The sequence below is a fragment of the Typopeltis vanoorti genome, chromosome 3 (genome assembly GCF_054136105.1).
Source record: "Typopeltis vanoorti isolate ZY-2024b chromosome 3, IOZ_Tvanoo_1.0, whole genome shotgun sequence".
NCBI lineage: Eukaryota > Metazoa > Arthropoda > Arachnida > Uropygi > Thelyphonidae > Typopeltis > Typopeltis vanoorti.
Window position 1 is genome coordinate 138847332 of NC_143551.1, and position 21971 is coordinate 138869302.

A 21971-nucleotide genomic window follows, 5' to 3' on the forward strand; every position below is an offset into this window, starting at 1 on the left:
TTCTTTGCCATTCAGGCTTCTTATGTTGATAGTACCGATCTTTAACTCTGGTGATGTTGAGTTGGGGTGTGTTTTCAGATTTGTTCCAGTAGCTGACTTTTCGCTGTTCGCCCTGGTTCCCTGGCAAAAACAATGGGGGCCTTGTTTAACCAGCCCCAGCCGGTTAAACAAGGCCCCCATTGTTTTTGTCAGGGATATCCCCATGGTAGTATCCTTCATATTCTTGTAAATTTTGTTTTTACAACTAAGGTAGTTGAATGTATGATGAAATTGAACAGTTTATTTATATCAGGAGGGAAATCTTGTGACAACAATTGAACAGTTTCAAAAAGTGGAGCATTACAAAATAAGCACTAGATATTGAAGCTAAATGATATCCATATGTTGTAAGGACAAGAGTTATGAAGCACTTCTACATTGCCCTCACTTGAACCATAATGACTTGGTATCTCTACTGAAAGTTGGATTAGAGTCTTATGCTTATTAAATGTAAATAATATATATATATTTGTATATATATAAGGGAGGCTGAAAAGTTCTGATAAACACCTAGAACAAAAATGATATTAAAGCAACTGATATAACCACAAGAAAGAACATATCTTAAAACCCTTTAACCCCCATGTTTCATCAAATTGTAATAATTTGTTCTTTTTTTTTTAGGATATATAAGAAGACATGTCAATTCTTTCATGATGATTATCACAACTTTTCAGCACATGTATATGTGTGAATTCATCTCTACTATACTGTGACATTGTAAGCATGGAAAGAATTAGAAGTGGATTTCATATGCAAGAAACAATCTACTCAGCATGTGGCTTGTTTCTTGCTTATGAAATGCTTTGTTATTTTGTCTTTTTGATTTGCCAGTTATGGTGAAGATGATCTGTAAGTTTCAGATTAAAAGATCTGCTTGTTTAATTCAATAATAAAGTTTCTTGTGTCAATGTATTATATAGTTATCTCTCTCTCTCTGCCACAGGTACCACTTAAAATTCATACAAAATATGTTTCTCAATAGCATTATTGTATGGTGATATCTGTTATTAAAGTGAAACCTGAAGCTGTTTCATGGGCTTATATACTGTATACAGGCACCATTAACATGAGAAGTATCAGTCAAAAAGAATTGCAGCATGTTATTTCAACATAATTGGTGTTATTGAGACTAAAAAGATCAAAACAGAAGAGATTATTTATATTGTTATATTTAGAAGAGAGATGACAATGTAGATAATATAACAACTAAAGTAATGTAATATTTCATATATTTTGCAAAAATGAAATGGCCATCTTCACAAACCATACTGAAGTAAAAGTAAGTACATAGAAGCACTACTTGACTAAGTGAAACAGAAATAAGAAAGAAATCAAAGCATTCATTATGTAGAATTTATAGACACAAAAACACACGTGTTTAGAACAATTACTTTACTTGCAATTAAGAAAATAACACCCTCTCTATATATATATCAAGGTCATCATCAGGAAAACATGCATATGAACACAACACAAGCTACTTGACACAAAAAACACAGTAAGATGATTCATTGTGTAGAATTTATGAAGACAAAAACATGCATGCTAGAGCAATTACTTACAATTAAGAAAATAACTCAATGTTTAAACCTCTATATCAAGGTCATCATCAAGAAAACGTCTTTTGTTTGTGTATTGTCATGTAGCTTCTGTCATTTTCATATGTATGTTTTCCTTGATCTTGATATAGAGGTCAAAACGTTGAGCATTTTTTTTTTTTTTATTGTAAGTAAAGTAATTTTTCTAATGTGTTTTTGTCTCCATAAATTCTATACAATGAACCATTTCATCTTTGTTTCTATGTAAATCTTTATTTCAGCCTTGTTGATCTCAAAAACATGATAAAATACCAAGGGAAAGCCTTTTCAGAATACTAAAGTCATGAAATATGCCACAGCTATAATATTCAATGCTAAACATAACAGATGAAATTCTTTAAAAGGACTCAGGTTCACATATAGTGATGTAAACAGATTTTAGAATGGAAAATTAGATAACAAGATTTACTTTTATATGTGACACCACAGAGGTTTAGGAAAGGATGAAAGGATTTTTTTAAAGGTAATTAGACTAGAAGATAGCTGATATGAGGAAAGAGGAAAAACTGATTCTTGTTGATGACCTAAGCAGCAAAGTAGAAATGAAATCCAGTCATAAGAGAAATGTTTAGGGAAAACTTGGAGAAAAAGACAGGTCAATAATAATGGCAGGTGCCTGCTACATTTCTGTCCACTATATGGACTGGTCATTACGAACATCATATTCCAACATTAAAATCTGAAGATAACATACCACAAACAAAAGTTTTATTTATTATGTTATTGATGATAGTAATGACTTCAGATTGTTCCAAGATTCAAGAATATACAAGGGATTTGGAATAGCGACCATCACTTTAGTGTGAAACAAGATAAAAATTAGTTTCCCACTGAAAGAAAACTGCATATTGAACTTTTCAAAAAAATCATAAGTGAACTAATCTCAGATGTAAGTTTTAAATTCAAATATTGAAATATTATTGAAAAAAAAGTGAAGGTTTTTGAAAACAAAAACCAAATCTTAGAGAAAGAGAGAATAAAATATTACCCTAATTAATAAAGCATATAATTAAATGTGCAGAGATAGAAAAATATGAGCTCCATGATTGATATAGAAAGTTAAAGAACCATAAAACTGAATGTGAGAATTACATTAGTTGAGAAGGATTGTGGAAGAGAAGCTCGGTGAAGAACAAGTTGGATTCAGGCCAAATAGAGGTGGTCAGGATCAGATTTTCACTTTATGACAAATAGTCGAGAAATCATGGGAATATAACAAAGATCTGTATTTAAGTTTTGTAGATCTGGAAATTTGGGATTTAGCCAACCAAATTGTATTCTTATTAGTTCAACCAAAATAAAAAAATGATGATACAACATGACAAAATTTCATGCCAGCTGGGGCGTCTTAATAAGGTGATACACCTGTTGGCAACTTGCATAGGTAAATACGACCTCTCCTATTGCTTCTACCTTAGTATCTCCACGTTTGGGTCTGCCTCCACTGAAGAGACCCCAATAAAAGTCGAAACCGGTCTGGGTAGTGGCCCTTCCCTTAATGCATAGCTGTATACATGTCCGCAAGGAGATGTGCTTTGCATTATGGGAGATACTGAGACAAGGAGTGATGAGAGCTTGGTCCACCTTTGCTCGGAGTTGCCTGGTGTTGCACCACCTTACCTCAGTCCTGAAGATATTTTCAGGTGCAAACTTTGTTTGCCTACACTTGGATAAAGGATTAAACTAAATTTATTATAGTCTAACCAAGTGCAAAATAAACTTCCAATATGTAATAACTTCTTTTACACAACTTTAGAGAGTGCCAAATTAGGAGATATTTTGTCAATTTGAATCTTTCTCTATATTGTTGTATATAAACTGTAACATGTTTTGGTGCTCTGATGATGCTAGTTTGAAATCCAGTAAAATATAAGCTAGTCAATAAATATCCTTTTAATTTTAGCATTTTTTGATGTTGTAATACCATTCCAATAATTATGAATACATCCAAAAGCGCTGTCAACAAGATGCATCATCCTATCCTCTCCATGATATACTGACCATGTATAATTTCTTGATATTACTACTATCAATATCTGGACAGTATTATTTGTGACAGAGAACCCAGTCTTTTTAGTCCTGAAAAGTATCTCATCTGAAATGAAGAAGTAAGTTTTCTTTTCTCTTCTTTCTCCTGTGAAAGTTGGGGAAGCATCTCCTACTTTTTTGTGTGTTAATTCCTCTTTTCTTTCCCACCTAATAACTAGAATAAACCTTGGAAATTTAAAAGACTGATGGAGCTGTTGTTCAAGCCACTGAATCTGAGTATGTCTGTATGCTCAAGCTCAACACCAGCTAGTTTGTAGTACCAGATTTTCTTCCAACAACTTCACAAATGTGAGACTGAGAGCTCCTGAATACAACCTCTAGTAAACAGACATTAAGCTATCATTCTGGAGGAACATGCAGGAGTACACCAACAAAAAAAGGAGTTGAAGAGTGTAAATGCTGCAGACATTTGCTATCTGAATAAAATTTGCTACTGAAACAATTTTTAGGTGTATGGAACATTCATTCCCCATTCACTTAAATTTTTGTCCTTGGTTCTCCAAGAAATATACCAAAGCTTTCAACAAATGAATCAAGCATATGTTGCAAATGGATTTCATCAACATCACCTCCTTTTCCCCCTACAATAAATTTCAAAATAGCTGCAAGTAAATCAGCACATCCAAAACTGATTCTGAAAGGGCCAAATGCAGAAAACTTGCTTCATGGCCAAAATGACAGTCAGCCATGTTTTCTGGTCTTCTCAACTTTATAGGTTGTAATTTTTGGGAAATCTCTGCTTCCACATCTTCTGCATGTAGATGGTTCCACAATATGAATAAAAAAAAAAAATAATAAAATAAAATAAAAACTTCTGGATTCTTACTTTGTCCCCAATTATTGCATTATAATCTTGGCAAATGTCTCCTACCATTTCAAATTCACGACATTAAGTATCTCCTCTGATTTCCTTGAGAAATCAGAAGAGACATTGAAGACATTGATCAAAAGATTCTTATCCAACTGTATATGTGAAAAGTCTCTGGCCTTTGATGTTGATTTCTTATTGTATGTTATCTTTTCATACTGTCCTATATCACTAGTATTTCATCAAGTAGCTTGGAAATTGGTCCATATTTATCGAACACCGAATAAATGTCAACAATGAATATCCAGAAGTCACAAAAACGGGGATGACAATCTTTTACCATTGAATTACCATACAAGTGCACTTGTATGGTAATTCAATGGTAATCTCTGAACGACTATTAATTCTATATAAACACCAAATATCTGTCCAAACTTTTGAATACAGTACTCATACTTGCAGTGATGTCCCTAAAATACTTGACTCTGTATAGAAGAGAGTAAATAGGTTGACTGATGATCTGTCTCTTACCTCACTGTTGTTCATTAAATACTGCTAACATGTTCTACAGATATTTTCATAGTCACCATTCATCAAAATTGGAACTGGTATTCTCAAATATGTTATGATGTGCAGAGACTAATGCCTTCATTAACTCACCATTCATCAAAATTGGAACTGGTATTCTCAAATATGTTATGATGTGCAGAGACTAATGCCTTCATTAACTCAAAGAACAAATTTTTCTATCTCCTTTTATTTATTCTCTTTACTGATGTCCTTTGGAAGAAACTCTTCTCATTATCCAATATTAACAAGTTTCTTTCCTTCCTCAGTGGCATTATATGTAAACTGAACAACCTCTAATTATCATAAAAAATAAAATAAAATAAAAAGAGGAAGCTATGATGTAGGCATACCTCCATAGTTATTTTGTAACATGCTTAAAGACAACTAAGACTATGAGGCTAGAATACTATTATGACCATTAATTATGCATATTATGACAGTAACTGTTTTGTGATGAAAGACTTAATCAGGTAACTAGACTTCTGTTGAAAAGCTCTTATAAAGGTTCCCTCATATCCTAGATGGGATATAAGGGAAAAATCCAGAATATTAAAATCAACAAAGTTACCTTTGTACCAACTAATTCCCTCTTAGAATCTTTCAGATTAAAAAGAGTATATAACAAATCAAATCAAGTAGAAACCAAACACAAAGGTTATGCTCCAGGCAGGAAGAAGAATATACTGCACTGCTATGATAGAATGCAGTAGCTATCATGGTTTCAGACAGATGCTGGAGCTACATGTGATAAGAATGAAAAATGAACCCTGAGAACGTTTATCACAATGTAATCCATAGCTTACAATACATTAAATTTAGACAATTTACTCTAATGTAAAAATATAGCATCACATGGAACTTAGAATCGAGAATGCATTAGCAGAGCTAATCTCAGGTGGTATGCTCACTTAAATAGAATGGGTGAGGAAAGATTAGCAAAACAAGTGTTCTCTACCAAGTTGGCAGGAAAACGACCGAGAAGAAGACCAACATATAGGTGGATTGATACTGTACAAAGTGCCTTAGACGATAGAAATATAAAATCTGATAATGTTCGAGTCTTGACAAGTAACAGACTGATTTGGAGGAAAATTGTAGATAGGAAGTTAGTAATGATGTAAATTTTTCATGTAGTACTATCATATCCTGTACACCCCTTGAGGGTATATGGAAGGAATTTGATGATGATGATGATGATGGAACTTAGAAGTTTCAGTTCCTGGATGACTTTCTCAGTGTGGTTTGGTTCAGCTAGATAATGCAGCTAAACCATACTTGTTTATGAGCTGTGACAAATTTCATGTTATGATGCCATTTTTTATGGTTTTTCCCATGCAGAGTTACTGAAAACTAGTAAATACAAAAGATCAAATCAGGTGGTGATGAGCTTATCTACCATCTATTTATTTTTTAAAGGTAATAAAAACTCACATTATTCTCCATATCTTGCTCACTCATATTATCTTTGTCCCATATGCTATAAATTATCCTTTGTGCAACTCGCTGTTGATGGCCAGGTAGAAAATAATTAAGAGGAAATGGAAGAACATTAGCATACCAAGGTCTAGTTAATTCTATGTAGTTCCTTGAGTCTATCCACCATGCATAAAGCTGGAAAAAAAAAAATAGTATATTTCTACAAAACAAAAGCCATCAAGTAATGAAGACAGTCAAAATGTTTCAACTTATCAGACAATCCTAATTAAAAGGAAAATAATAAATATCCATTATTATTTTATTCAAAGTAGACAAATAATGTTTTCTTTTGAAATTTTAAAAGTTTGGTATGTTTCCTTGGTACTGTATTACTTGAACGTTGCCCAAGAGCCCATTAAGGGTATAAACACCTTAATTAAATTCAAATATATGGGCAGATGTTTATAACCAGTGCAATATGTGCAATACAATACTAAATAGTATATTTTCATAACATCAAGTGAAAGATATATATTAAAACTCCCAATGTATTATTCGAAGGTTTAGACAGTCATGAAAACCAAGACAGCTTACCTTAGGTGGATGATTTATGATGTTGGCTGATGAAAGATGAGAATGTGTAGGGGATAAACATTAACAAAAAGGAAATTTTTGAAAGAGATGTGGAAGACGGGAAGAGGAACAGAGAGAGAGAGAGAAATAAGAGGAATGGCTTGGCTAAAAACTACACCCTTTCTCTCTGCATAGTATTGTCAAACATAAGGATGTAGCCATTCATTTTTCTCTCTATATTAAAGAGTGAGAGACATTCATAGTACCTGAGAACTACGAGATCATCCTGCTAGGATTTCATCCATCTTTTTTTCATCCCCCCACCCCTTTCCTTGTCCCATCACGAAGCAGAATTAAACTAAAGTTCCTCTTATTTTTGTTGCAAATTATTTTTTAATTTTTTTACTAAATTTTAAATTAAAATTTCCAGACATTTATTTTTAAAATTTGTAATTTCAATAACCAAATAATCTATATACAATGGAAAGGCCATTTGTGGTATTATCTAGATCATCCAGCCCATTAAATGTAACTATGTTCCACAGGTTTACAACTTCTCATGACAAGTGTAATTATCAAATTAATTCAAATAGATTCTAAAAGATTAAAACTGCAACATATTTTAAATGATTAATCATCATTATCAGTTCCTCATATGCAGGATGTGATACTGTTCTATAATTAAGGTTATATTATTAGAGCCTCATATCAATAATTTTACTCCAAATTACTGTCATTTATTAGGTTAATTATATTACAGTAGCTTATATTTTAGTCTTCTCAATCACATATAGATCTTAGTTTTCCACTGAGTCTCTTTCAGGCTACTGTGTCATGAAACACTCATTTTTCCAACCTTTCCTCTCCCACACTGTTTAAGTGACCAGTTACCCAAGATTAGCTCTGATCATAATTCATGAATGCTAACAGTATCAAGCACCTTACCAAAATTGTCAGTTTTAATGAATCTGCCACTAATGCCATCTATCCACACCTTAATTTTTTTTATCAGAACTCTTGTATCTGTGGTCTCTAGTCTTTTATCAACAGTTTTATTTCTAACCAAATCAGATCAAAATTTTAAAATTAATTAGAAAACGGTTTTGCATACAACTAGTTTAGTATTTCAGCTAATTTCCCTCTTACTCCATATAAATTTATCTGACTATCACCTACCATACCATCTTTGTTTATTCTGTTCTCTTTCCATATTTAATTTGCGATTCTCCATAAAAACTGTGCCAAAATAAATGAAATGCTTTATATGTCCAAAAGGGGTCATTCCTAAACTAAATTCTGCATTTTTTCAATTTAGTTAAGGAATCCAGTATGGATTCCTTAACTAAAATTGTACTGGACTTTTACTGGATTTATTTAACATAGCAATATTATCTGCATAAATTAAATAAAGTAAAGTTAAGTTGAAGATTGCCAATTTTGATAATCAGGTTTAATACTACTTAGCTCATTATGTAATCCATACAGAGGATGAATAACAGTGGAGATAGTGTTCACTCTTGTCTCCCAACTAATTTAACATGAAACCATCCTGTACTTCTTCAATTTTAACTGTAGAATTATAACTTGAACAGAGATTATGTCTTATTCGATATATCATATTTACACTATATAGTTGTACTGTTCAAACAGCTTTTCTCTTGGCACCTTGTCATATGTCTTTTCAATATCTACAAAATTTAAATACAAACTCTCTTAACTTTACAACCTGCATTTGGCTTGAATCTAGCTTGTTCTTCTCCAAGTCTCCCTTACATAAATTTTTCTTAGTCTCTTCCAATCTATACTTGCACAAATCTTACCTAGAACACTAAGTAGAAATATGCCTATAATCTCATATAGTTTATTCCCCTTTTTTATTATACATATGTACAATGAGCTCTACTCCAACATTCATAGCTGATGGTTGGGAGAAAACAAAAAAAGTCTGAATTATTCATATTCAACTGTCTGCCCATGTCTTCCAAATTATGCAAAATATCTGAGCATTTCCAGTTATATATACAGGGTGTTCGGGATAAATTTGACATATTTATAATTAATTATATTTTTCCGTAAGTTACATGTATTAACACACACTTCTCTTCATTTAAAAGTTTGGACCCTTCTTCATTCCTATACAAGATGTCAGAAAGGATGGATAGCTGGAACCCACCTGAATCATGGAAGAGAATAACTTGTATCATGATGATTCGTGCCCGCCATCAAAATAAGGATATTACGACTGCTGCCCAATGCTCCCTGAATACAGTAAAAACAATCAGGCATGAACTAGAGACTTGCAATGGTGACTACGAGGATGTAGCAAGAAGAAAGATCCCTAGCAGACGATCTGATTGTGTTCGTACAGCAGAATTCCTCGCAAATCTGCAGGAACAGGTGTTGAAGAACCCTGGCATTGGAATTCGGGCTTTGTTCGTGGAGTTGCTAACTGTAGTCAAGCCCTGGATAACAAGGGTAGCCAATGGTAGGCCGTATGTATGGCAGCAGGATTCGGCCCCTTGCCACACCTCTGGGAAAAGTCAAAAATGGTTGTCTGAAAATTTCTACGACTTCACCAGTCCAAATGTTTGGCCTCCAAACTCCCCAGACCTTAACCCCATGGATTATTTTGTATGGGGCGCAGTTGAAAAAGACACCAATCGCACTTCCAGTAATACAAAAGCCCAGTTAATGGATAAAATTAAAACAGTTTTTGCGGCCCTTCCCAGGGAGACTGTAGCATCAGCTTGTTCGAGGTTCCGAAGCAGAATTGAAGCTGTGATCGATGCTAATGGTGGTTATTTTGAGTAAATCTTGTTGATAGTATTGTAATTAACTCTGCCTGTAATGTTTTTTTGTCAATTCATTAAATTTAATAGATACAAAGAAGATTTTCTTTTTCCTTACGAAACTGTCAAATTTATCCCGAACACCCTGTATATCACCTACTCTAACTGTTTTTCCACATTTCAGTTTTTTTTTTTATGGTTTTTTCTATCTCGTGTATTAATATGTACTCATGATTGCATTCCTCTTAAATATTTTCTACCACTGTTCATGATGTATTTTCTACCACCGTTCTCTCACCTTGTTGTTTCATTTAGCAATCTTTCAGAACAATTACTCTGGACATCTAAAATATCTTTATCTTCAGTTTTCATGTCACCTTTATAACCTATGATTCATTTTACAGTGCTCTTTCCTCCATTTTTAAGATATTTCAATAGTCACCAGAATAATTTGTCACCTTTTTGATATTTATTTTCTTTCTATATTCCTACCAAGGTTTCCCATGATTTGTTAATTAGTCTACTTTTACATCTATTCTTTGCTTTTCTACATTTTTCACTATATTCCCTCAGAGAACATATTGCCATGATCTGACTTGCTAGGGGTCTATCAATATACTTTCTTCTTTTTCATGACTGCTTCTTTAATTTCATCAGTCCAACATGGGGTGCTTAAGGGTCAAAGCTGTATAACTGAGAGGAGACCTCCACATAGCCTTTAAAGGAATGTGGAGAACTGACCAGGGCTTCTGACCTAATGTTCAATCCTCACTTTCTCGTGGTGCACCCTGTTGGGTATCTACCTGGATACTGAACGAACGAGGATGGGCTGGATTTGGGACGTAGCGGACCAAATTGTATTCTTATTGGCTTAAATCAATATACAAAATAATGGTACAACATGACAAAATTTCATGCTGGCTGGGGCGTCGCCCGGTTAAACAAGGCGCCCCGTTATTTTCGCCAGGGAACCAGGGCAAACAGCGAAAAGTCAGCTACTGGAACTAATCTGAAAACACACCCCAACTCAACATCACCAGAGTTAAAGATCGGTACTATCAACATAAGAAGCCTGAATGGAAAAGAAATGGAGCTAGCTGAGGAATTAGATAAGTACCAGATCGACATAATAGGGGTGACTGAAACAAAAAAGACAAAAACTGGTGAGATCTTTCTGAGCAATAAATACAAAATGTTATATTCAGGAAATGACAATCAAGGAAAAGAAGGAGTAGCCATAGTATGCAACACAAAATACGAGGCTAATCTTCTTGAATGGCAGGCAATCTCAAGTAGATTGATGTGGACAAATATGAGAATAGGGAACTGGACAATGAGACTTATTTGTGCCTATGGTCACACAGAAGGTTCTACTAAGGTAAAAGTGGATTTTTTTGATGCTTTAGTAAAAGCAACTGACACAATGAAAAAGGAAAAGTTAGTCCTTGTTGGGGATCTAAATAGCAGAGTAGGAAGTAATTGTCTCAGACATACAAAAATATTTTGAGAAAATTTGGAGAAAATAGCAAAGCTAATAATAATGGCAAATATCTGTTGGATTTCTGCTCAGGACATGGACTGGTTATTACTAACACCATGTTCCAACATAAAAATGTTGGAACATGGTGTTAGTTATAAATTCACAAATTCACATAGAGAGAAGAGGCAAGGAATAAGAAAAGTCTCATTGACTATATTATTGTTGATAGTGATGTTTTCTCCCTGGATGCAGGACACCAGAGTGTGCAGAGGATTTGAAATTGGAAGTGATCACTATTTAGTCTTGAGCAGGATAAAATTGAATTTCATATTGAAAAGAATAACATGTAAGAAAGTTTTAAAGCGAATAAAAGTTGAGCAGCTCTCAGATGTGAACTGTAGACTAAAATACACAAAGATTATCAAAGAAAAAATGAAAGAGTTTGAGAACAGGAACCAAACCTTGGAGAGTCAGTGGCAAACTCTGAAGGCTACATTGATTGATTGATTCAGCTAGGGACATGTGGTGAAGTCATTTGCATGGATAGAAAAATAACTCTATGGTGGACAAGAAGTAAAAGAAGTCAGAAAAGAAGAAAACATGTCAAAAGTTCTGAGCAAGTAACTCAGCAGATGTCTTAGTAGAATACGGAATAAATGTCATAAAACAAACATATGTGTAAAAGTAGCTAAACAAATGTCATGGGAAAAGTGGTAAGAAAGAAGTAGATAAATATCAAGAAGGTAGCAAAATGTTCTGGAAGCTATTGAAAATCATTCTAGCATATTTTGACACCATCCTGAACATTTTATACAAATGGAGGAAAAAGTACAGTAAAAGGAATCAGAAATGATAAAGGTAACATGAAAACTAAAACTGAAGATATTTTGGATATCTGGAATAATTACTTTGAAAGACTACTGAATGAAACAAGAATGGCAGGAAAGTGGTATAAAATATTCAAAATGAATGCAATCAGGAATACCTATCAAAAGCCTGGAATGTGGAAAGGCAGATGAAGTAATTGAATACCAATTCAACTAGACATACTTTTAGGCATGAAATTTTTTATGGTGGTTGCACTGCATAATTCAGGCAAAGTCAGAAGGTCAAATCAAGATGATTGAAGTAGGATTATCATAGCTCCCAAAATAAAAAAAAAGGAAATAAAATTATTCTCTAATAAGTGTTCCCAGAAAACTGTGGAGAAAAGTGAGCATAAGAACTCGCTGGGTTCAGGCTAAACAGATATGAGGATCAAATTTTCACCTTCAGACAAACAGTTGAGACCTGAAAATATAACAGGAATATGTATTTAAGTTTTGCAGAGCTGGAAAAAGTATATGATAAAGTGATAAGAGAAAAGCTGTTCAGAATGCCACAGTTATATGGGATAAATAGAATATTATATAGATCAATACACAGCCTATATTTAAGTTGCAAAGTCCCCCAGTTTCTGTGGCCTTTTTTGGTTATATACAAAAAGACCAGAGAAAGAGAAATGGAGAAGCTGAATTTATAGAGGACACAATCGTACCTAACTAGAAAAAATGGAATTAAGTACCTGGCAATAACAAGTCACATGTTACAACAACAACAGACATATTAGCAGGTTTCATTCTAAAACACTTAGAATGAAGAATATTCCAATAAAAATGTCAACATAGTGTAACTGCATAACGATGTCTCTGCAACTTGTCTTAGGTGTCCATAATGCATAGCACATTCTAGGATGTGTAAATGAGGGGGGGGGGAGGCTAAAAAGTTCTGATAAACACCTAAAACAAAAATTATATTAAAGCAACTGATATAACCACAAGAAAGAACATATCTTAAAACCCTTTAACCTCCCCATATTTCATCCCATTGTAATAATTTGTTCTTTTTCTTTTAGGATATATAAAAAGAAATGTCAGAGGGTTTGAAGAAATTCGAAACACAGAGATGCAGGCTGTCTTTTATGCTGCAAGAAAAGTCCACAACTGAGATTCACCAAACTTTGTACAAGACTTTAGAGGACTGTGTTCCAGCATATCCAACAGTTGCCAGATGGGTGGCCAAATTTAAAACTGGGTATCCTGAGACAACAGATGCCCCCAGGTGAGGAAGACATCCACAGCAATCATACCTGAAAACATTGATGCAGTGCATGCCATAATCCTTGATGATAGATGAATACCAACCAAAAACACTGCAAAGATTCTGGGGATATCCAGGGAATGAGTTGGGGTCGTCATCCGCCAACATCTGGACAAGCAGAAGTTCTCAGCAAAGTGGATCCCCAAATGATTGAATGATGACCAAAAGAGAGAACGCACATGTGCTGTCATCTCAAGGGATTTTAGGTCATTTTAAAAAATCAGGTGCAAATTTTTTGGCTTGTATTGTGACTTGATGAAGCATGGCTTCATCACTATGACCCAGAGACCAAACAACAGTCAATGGATGTTGAAAGTTTACTTTTCACTTGGTCAGACTATAATAAATTTAGTTTAATCCTTTAATCCATTTAATGCATAACATTATACATATCCGCAAGGAGATGTGTTTTGCATTATGGGAGATACTGAGATAGAAGTGTTGGCAGCTTGCTCCACCTTTGCAAGAAGTCGCCCGGTGTTGTACCACCTTGCCTCAGTCCTGAAGATACTTTCAGGCGCAAACTTTGTTTGCACACACTTGGATAAAGGATTAAACTAAATTTATTATAGTCTGACCAAGTGAAAAATAAACTTTCAACATCTTTCTCTAAATCCAGAGTAATTTAATAAAAGGGTGGCACACCGTTTGGCAGCTCCTATAGGAGGAGATGACTTGCTAATGCTTCTGCCTTGGTATCTCCACTTGGGCCTGGCTCCCACTGAAGAGACCTCAATAAAGGTCGAAACTAGTCTGGGTAGTGGCCCTTCCCATTTAATGCATAACATTATACATATCTGCAAGGAGATGTGTTTTGCATTATGGGAGATACTGAGATAGAAGTGTTGGTAGCTTGCTCCACCTTTGCAAGGAGTCGCCCGGTGTTGTATCACCTTACCTCAGTCCTGAAGATACTTTCAGGTGCAAACTTTGTTTGCACACACTTGGATAAAGGATTAAACTAAATTTATTATAACAGTCAATGGAGTGGGGGAGACACAAAGGTTCTCCATGGCCAAAGAAGTTCCAAACACAAAGTTCAGCAGGGAACATTCTTGCCATTGTCATTTGGGATATGGATGGTGCAATCCATACCAAGTACCTCTAAAAAGGTGAAACTGTTACAGCAGCAGTTTATTCAACAGCGCTGAAGAAGGTACCAAAGGAAAAAAGTCACAGTGCACAGAGGTGTATTGCTTTTGCAGGACCACACACCCACTTGCACTGCTCATGAAAGCCAATAGACAATATATAACTGCCTCACCCACCCTATTCACCAGACCTGGCATCATCTGACTACTTCCCATCCCAAATTTAAAGTTACTTGAAAGGAACAAAAAGTACCATAGACTATGAAGTCATATCTGCAGCTGAGGACTGGTTGGCACAAAAAAAGGGAAGACTTTTTTTTTCCCCCTCAGAGGATTGTAAATGATGCAGCAGCATTGCAACAAGTGTGTAACACTTTGTGGGGAATATGTAAAATAATGTGTAAGTTACATGGCTCTATTCCTTCATGATAATTATCACAACTTTTCAGCACAGCCTATATTACTCTATATTATGGAGAGAAAAGAAGATAAACTGGTACAGTTCTGAAAAGTATGATTCTAAAAGGACAAAAACGACTGTATACATTTTTTTTTTAATTTTTAATGTTAAAAATACTCAATTATAATTTTACAGCATTATCTGTAACACAGCCTTCCAATGCTGAACTCATTTCCAAAACATGCACAATGTAAAAATAGGTTTTATAACTGTGATCACTGCTTTGCAAACAATGAACTTTTCTTTTTCCTTTCTTTCTTTATTTTTTCCCTTTAGAAGAATATCAAAGGAAGAAATCAGAATTGGACATATGTTTAAACACTTACCAACGCTGGATACAACTTTTGTTTAAGAAGTGTTTTATATGCCATTATGTCAGAACAGGATACAGGTGACAAATCAGAATCTGCACTATAATTCTGTAAAATAAAATACATTAGGATTTCCATATTTAATATATTCTGTGCAAAGAAATAGAACTGTTTTCAATTCATTACTAAACACTGAAATTAATACTCACAGCAGTAATTCTTATATCAAGTATTGCAGAGTGACTACTTTTATTCCACATTAAATTCAACCTACTGCACCATAATAATTATCTATGTGTTGTGGCTTAAGTGCTGGGGGGGGGGATTATGTTGAAGGTTTAATGGAATATTTTCAGCACTAGGAAAGAATTAAAAACTAATTTTAATGCATGCAATAGTTCATCTGAGTCACTGAGACATCATCAGGAATTACAAATAACTCTTGTAACACACACTCAAATACAACACAATACTAAGTGAAACACATGAGTGAGTCTAATGTCCTAAGATGTAAAATGAAACCTCTGGTAATTAATGTTTCCCAAATTTTGAGAAGTTTTATGCAACCAGATTTATTTAAATTCAGTTGATTTCTGAGTGCAGTGCAGATTCTAAAAACAGTCTTTTTTTTTTTTTTTTTTTTTTATTTTATTATTTTTTTTTTTTAAATTTACTATGGTGGAGCATGGTGATTTTTCTCCAGGAGATCCTGTGGTTGTGTCCAAAACATGAGCTGCAAGGCCAGACTGACCAGTCGTGATTGCAGATGTATGATTTTTGTTCTTCTAAATGGATGGTTGCTAATCTACCTGTCTGTCCAAAGTAAGCCAGCTTGCAGGAACAGGGTACTTTATATACTCCAGGCACTGAGAGAGGAGGGAGCTGATTTTTGGTAGAACTAATAAGGGTAGCAAGTTTATAATGGGGCTTAAAAGCTGTGTAGAAGTTGTACTTTAAGGACCTGGCTATTTTTTCTGATGTGCTACAAATGTAGGGGATAGTGATGGCATTTTTGAAATCCTTCTGAAGAGATGGCTGGGGAATGGGAGAGGAACTGATTACTTTTTTAATTCTGTAATTTCCGTAGCCATTGAAAAGGAAAGTGTTGTGTATGTGGTTGAGTTCAGTTGAAAGGTAGATTCCATTGGAACAAAGATTGTGGGCTCTATTGGTTATAGTTTTAATAATGCCATCTTGTTGAGAGGGGTGATGCTGGTAGAGTTGCCTGTGTGAGTGGGTTTTCTATATACAGTGAAAGAAAAGTTACCATTAGGAAGGCATGCTACTAAGGTGTCTACAAAGGATAAACTATTGTTATTTTCCTTTTCCATCGTAAACTGGATTCTTGGGTAGTTTTTTATATAGGATATGGTAAGTCCAGCGAGGGGGGGGGGGAGAGAATTAGCAAACTGCTTTGACAGTTTGTAGCATGGTAGATCTAACTTTAAATAATATAGATATATTGGTAAGTTTTGACATCACCTCACTGTTTACCAATATTCCCTTAAATGACACCATAACACTCTTAAAAAATTTTTCCTTCTGATATCTTAGATCTCTTTTCCTTTGCCATCAATTTTGGTTATTTTTCTTGGAAAAACAAAATTTATAAACAAAAGATAGAGGGAACTGCAATGGGTTCTCCCCCCCCCCCCCTCATATCCTCTTGCCAATTTTTATAGGAAAAATTTTGAAAAACGAGCCATAGACTTGGTCCTTCTTACATCTATCTGACTAAGATATGTAGATGATGTGTTCTCTATTTGGCCTCATGGCCCAGACACATTACACTCCTTCAGTCACCTCAATAGCCTACATCCAAGAATCCAGTTTACGATGGAAAAGGAAAATAACAATAGGTTATTCTTCCTAGACACCTCTTAGTAACACGGCTTCCTAATGGAAACCTTAACTTCACTGTATATAGCAAAAGTATATACCACTCACACAGGCATATTCACAAACTCTCCCACCACCAACCCTCTCAACAATATGGCATTATTAAAACTCTAACCAATAGAGCCCACAATCTTCGTTCCAGTGGAATCTCGCTTTCAACCAAACTCAACCATATACACACTTTCCTTTCCAGTTGCTACAGTGATTACAGAATTTAAAAAAAAAATAATCAGTTCTTCCCCCATCTCTTCAGAAGGATTTCAAAATGCCATGGCCATCTCCTACATTTGTGGCACATCAGAAAAATAGCCAGGTCCTTAAAAGAGTATAACCTCTATACAGCTTTTAAGCCCCACTGTAAACTTGTTACCCTTATTCGTTCTACCAAAGATCGGCTCCCTCCTCTCTCAGTACCTAGAGTATATAAAGTACCCTGTTCCTGCAAGCTGGCTTACTTTGGACAGACAGCAATCATCCATTTAGAAGAACACAAATCATACATCTGCAATCACAACTATGGTCAATCTGGCCTTGGAGATCATGTTTTGGACACAACCCATAGGATCTCCTGGAGAAAAATCACCATGCTCCACCATAGTAAATTAAAAAAAAGAAGACTGTTTTTAGAATCTGTGGTGACACTCAGAAATCAACCGAATTTAAATAAATACAGTTGCATAAAACTTCCCAAAATTTGGGAAACAGTAATTGTCAGAGGTCTCACTTCAATCTTAGGCCACCACCTAGGTCTTTAGAGTCACCTATGTGTTTCACTTAGTATTGTGTTGTATTTTAATGTGTGTTACCAGAGTTATTTGTAATACCTGAAGATGTTTCAGTGACTGAGACAAAATATTGGAAGCATTAAAATTAGTTTTTAATCCTTTCCTAGTGCTGTAAATATTCAATTAAACCTTCAACAACATGAGGAAGGATTATCTCATGAACTCATATGTATCTGTAAGTTTTTTTTTTTTAGATTAATACTAAAATAAAAATAGCTGAATACTGTGAGAAATTTGTAATAAAATATTCTGGCAGTGCAAATTTCTCTGTTGAAAAAATTTAAAACATGAAGCATAGTTTGTAAATGTATCTAAGAAAATGTTTAAGTGTGAGATAATAAAGAAACCATCACCACCAATTTCCTAATATGTATCATCAAAGGGGTGTTCAGGTTACTATGACAGCACTACACGATTTTAAGTTTACATTAATAATAATCTACTATCAACAATTTTCCTCCAAATTAGTCTATTACTTGTGAGCACTCCAATATTGTCATATCTAACATTTCCAAGTTGCTTCTGACTGAATCAATCCATCTAGATTTTGTTGGTCTTCCTCTGGGTCTCTTTTCAGCCATCTTGGCATAAACCACCTATTTTGCTAACATTTCCTCACCAATTCTATTTAAGTGGCCATAATCTAATTTAATCTAACCATGTTAGATTAAATCCGCTGATACATTCTTGAATGCTAACAATGTCAAGTTCCTTTCTGATATCTCTCCCTTTTAATATTATTCTGCCACTGATCCTATTGGTTCACTCTCATAATTTTTCACAGAATCCTCATATCTGTGGTCTCCAGTCTTTGATCAAGTGCATCACTTCTAACCCAACTCTCAGATCCATAACTTAAAATTGGTTTGAACACTGTCTTGTATACTACTACTTTGGTGATTTGGCTAATTTCTCTTTTATTCCATATAAATTTATTCAGCTGGCTCCTACCACACCAGCTTTGCTTGTTCTGCTGTCTATTTCCAGATTTAACTTGCCATCTTCACTACAAACTGTGACTAAATAACTGAAATATTTTACTTGTTAAATAGGCTCTCTATTAAAAATGCAGCTGAAGTTTTCTATGTTCCTATCTATTTTCATAGTTTTAATCCTTTAATTGTTGATTTTCATTCAAAATTTGTTTACAGCTGTTGTTCAATTTAGTTAGAGAATCCTGGAGCTTTGAAGTGGAAATGTGTTTAGGAGTGCATCATCTGCATAAAGCAAAGAACAAAGTTTGATATCTCAAATTCTAGTATTAGGTTTAAGGCAACTTTCTTTCATAATGTGATCCATAAAGATGATGAATAAGAGTGGAGATAATGTGCATCCTTGTCTTATCCCTGATTTTACATCAAACCATCTTTTCATATTTCCTTCAATTCTAACTACTGACTTACAATTTAAATATAGACTATGTATTGTCCTGTATAATGTTTCATTTATCCCATATCCCATATGTGTTTGAAAAGATTTTCCCTGGACACCTTGTTATACGCCTTTTCCAGATCTACAAAACTTCAGTACAGATCCTTGTCATATTCTTGGAGAAGAACCTAGCTGGTTCTTCTCCAAGTTTTTCTTCCACTATCTTTCTCAACCTCTTTTCAAGTATGCTTGCATAAATCGTACCTGGAATACACAGTAGAGAAATTCCTCTGTAATTCTCACATTCAGCTTTATTTTCATTTTTTTATAGATGGATACTATAAGAGCACTACTCAAATCATCTGGAATTCGTTTTGCCAAGGGAAAACTTTTATACCTCCATATTTGAGCATTTCTGGTCAAATGCCATCTACTCCAGCTGCCTTTGTGCATTTCAAGTTTTTGACAGCTTTTTCTACCTCACTTATTGATATGTACTCCTCTTTACTTATAATGATACTACAGTAGTTTTTTATTCACATAATCTCAATAAAATGAGTAATTTTTCTAGTGGATTAACTGTGATAAATGTCCAGAAAACAATTATTTTGTCCATTGATATGATGACAAAGTTGATATTGATCCATTCTAATTTTGCTATGAGGAAGAAAGATGCAATCTCTCTCTCTTAAAATAATTTTATGAGGATAGAAGGAAGAATATTAGCTGAATAGAACATTAAATTATATTTGCACAGATGTCTTCAGAAGCAATTTTGTTAGTTTTTTTTGGAACTTAACAAGATTGGATTATTCTGCAAGAATTTATCCATTATATTTATCCAACACATGAATAAACAGATTAAGGAATCAAGACCCAAATGTCATTTCAAATCAAATTTAATGTGTGTTGCTCATACAAGGGAATATGTTTCACCACTTGAAAGTCTGAACCATAATAAAACCAATAATGTGATTAAAGATATGCTGAACTGGTCTGAAATGATACCAAAAATGTCTCATATCAAGATACCCTTGGTCCCAAGAATTTTTGGCATTCCAAAAGTACACAAGCAGGACTCATCACTTAGACCCATTATGGATGTCAGGTTTTCTCAAGGTCATTACTATACAGCAACCTGATAAACCCTCACACTGAGAACACATCTTTTATAAAGAATGTGTCACATTTTAGAGCATGCACAAAAGACAGATTTTACTATTACCTAAAGATGTTTCAGAAGTTAGTGTTAATTCTTGAATAAATGAGCTGGCAAAAATTTCCCTAATTTGTAAATTGTTCGTGATTTACTTTATTATTATTATTTTTTAAGTCTCTTTTTTTTTTAATTTGATAAAAGTCTAGATTTCATGAACAGAAATCTACTGAGTTGATGTATTTCCAAATTCAGATATGAATCTATGTGTTGAATAAAAATAGTTAGTCCGGTTCTTTTATATTTCACAAAAGTACCAGAACACGTTGAAATAAAAAAACCGCACCTCCAGCATCATTAAACTGGTTTTGGCCAGATCTAGAATACAGTTGAAACAGTGTTTAAGTCACCTGAGATTTCAACACAAATTAAAATGAAGTGGAAGATAAAACAGTCCCTTCTCTAAGCAGAGATTCTTTTACAAATCACACAGCGTGTCTGTTAAGGTAATGAGACAACAATTATACATCAAAATCTAACAGAAAAGCTTAAGCATTGATGGTTATTCATGACTTATTTTTCACGGTATTAACACACCACAAACACTTTTATCAACAAAGATGTTTTATTAACGCTAATATTTCACTGATTTTCAACTCAGCATCATCAGAGCACAACACACATGTAAACGCGAACGCGACAGTGAGTGAGTGAAACAACATAATTGCAAAAGACAAAAGATCTAAAGTCCTATTTTTGGCACCCTCTAACGAAAAAAAACAGCAGTTATCCAGGAGTTTTTCTTAGGATAACCGTCTCCCAAATTTTTGGCAAATTAATGCAACCATATTTGTTAAGGTTGGGAGAATTCTTCAAAGCCATTGCAAAAAAATAATCTTTCAGATCTATAACGACTCCTAAATAGCAAATTCGTTTTCCTCCATCTAATCCTGTGTGAAGGAGTGTCCAAAGCGTGGTCTGCCAGTCCCGACTTGCCATAGTAATAGTAGCGAATGCATCTTTCATGTTCTTCCAGGCAGATGTTCACTGATCTTCCTGTTTGCCCATAATAGGCCAAGTCATAGTCACATGGAACTTCATACACTCCTGGGTGTGCTAAAGGGTGAAGTTTATCCTTTGGCGAGCGGATCAGAGTTGCCAGCTTGACATGAGGTTTGAAGGTGGTGCGAAGGCCATGTTTCAACAATACTTTGGCTATCTTTTCCGATGCACCTCTGATATAAGGAATAGAAATGGTCATGTTGTATTCTTGTGTATTAGGGGAGGGCAGAGTAATGGGCCTATGTAGTATTTTATCTATTTTGTAGGGATTGTAGCCGTTGGCTAAGAACGTATGGCACAGGTACTGGAGTTCAGTGGTCAGAGCTGTATCGTTAGAACAAATGGCTCTGGCTCTGTGTGTAAGTGTTTTTA

General features: G+C 34.5%; 1 protein-coding gene across 2 annotated transcripts in view; it reads right to left on the reverse strand.

Moving 5' to 3' along the window:
* Window positions 1–21971, reverse strand: part of LOC150108600 (metaxin-1-like) — a 132144-nt gene that overhangs the window by 62014 nt on the left and 48159 nt on the right. For both annotated transcript variants that reach the window (XM_090416047.1, XM_090416048.1), the window contains exons 4-5: window positions 15342–15434; window positions 6499–6678 (exon numbers count right to left, since the gene is read on the reverse strand). In XM_090416047.1, the coding sequence (XP_090272173.1) occupies window positions 6499–6678; window positions 15342–15434 (273 nt within the window). The remainder of the gene's footprint in view (window positions 1–6498; window positions 6679–15341; window positions 15435–21971) is intronic.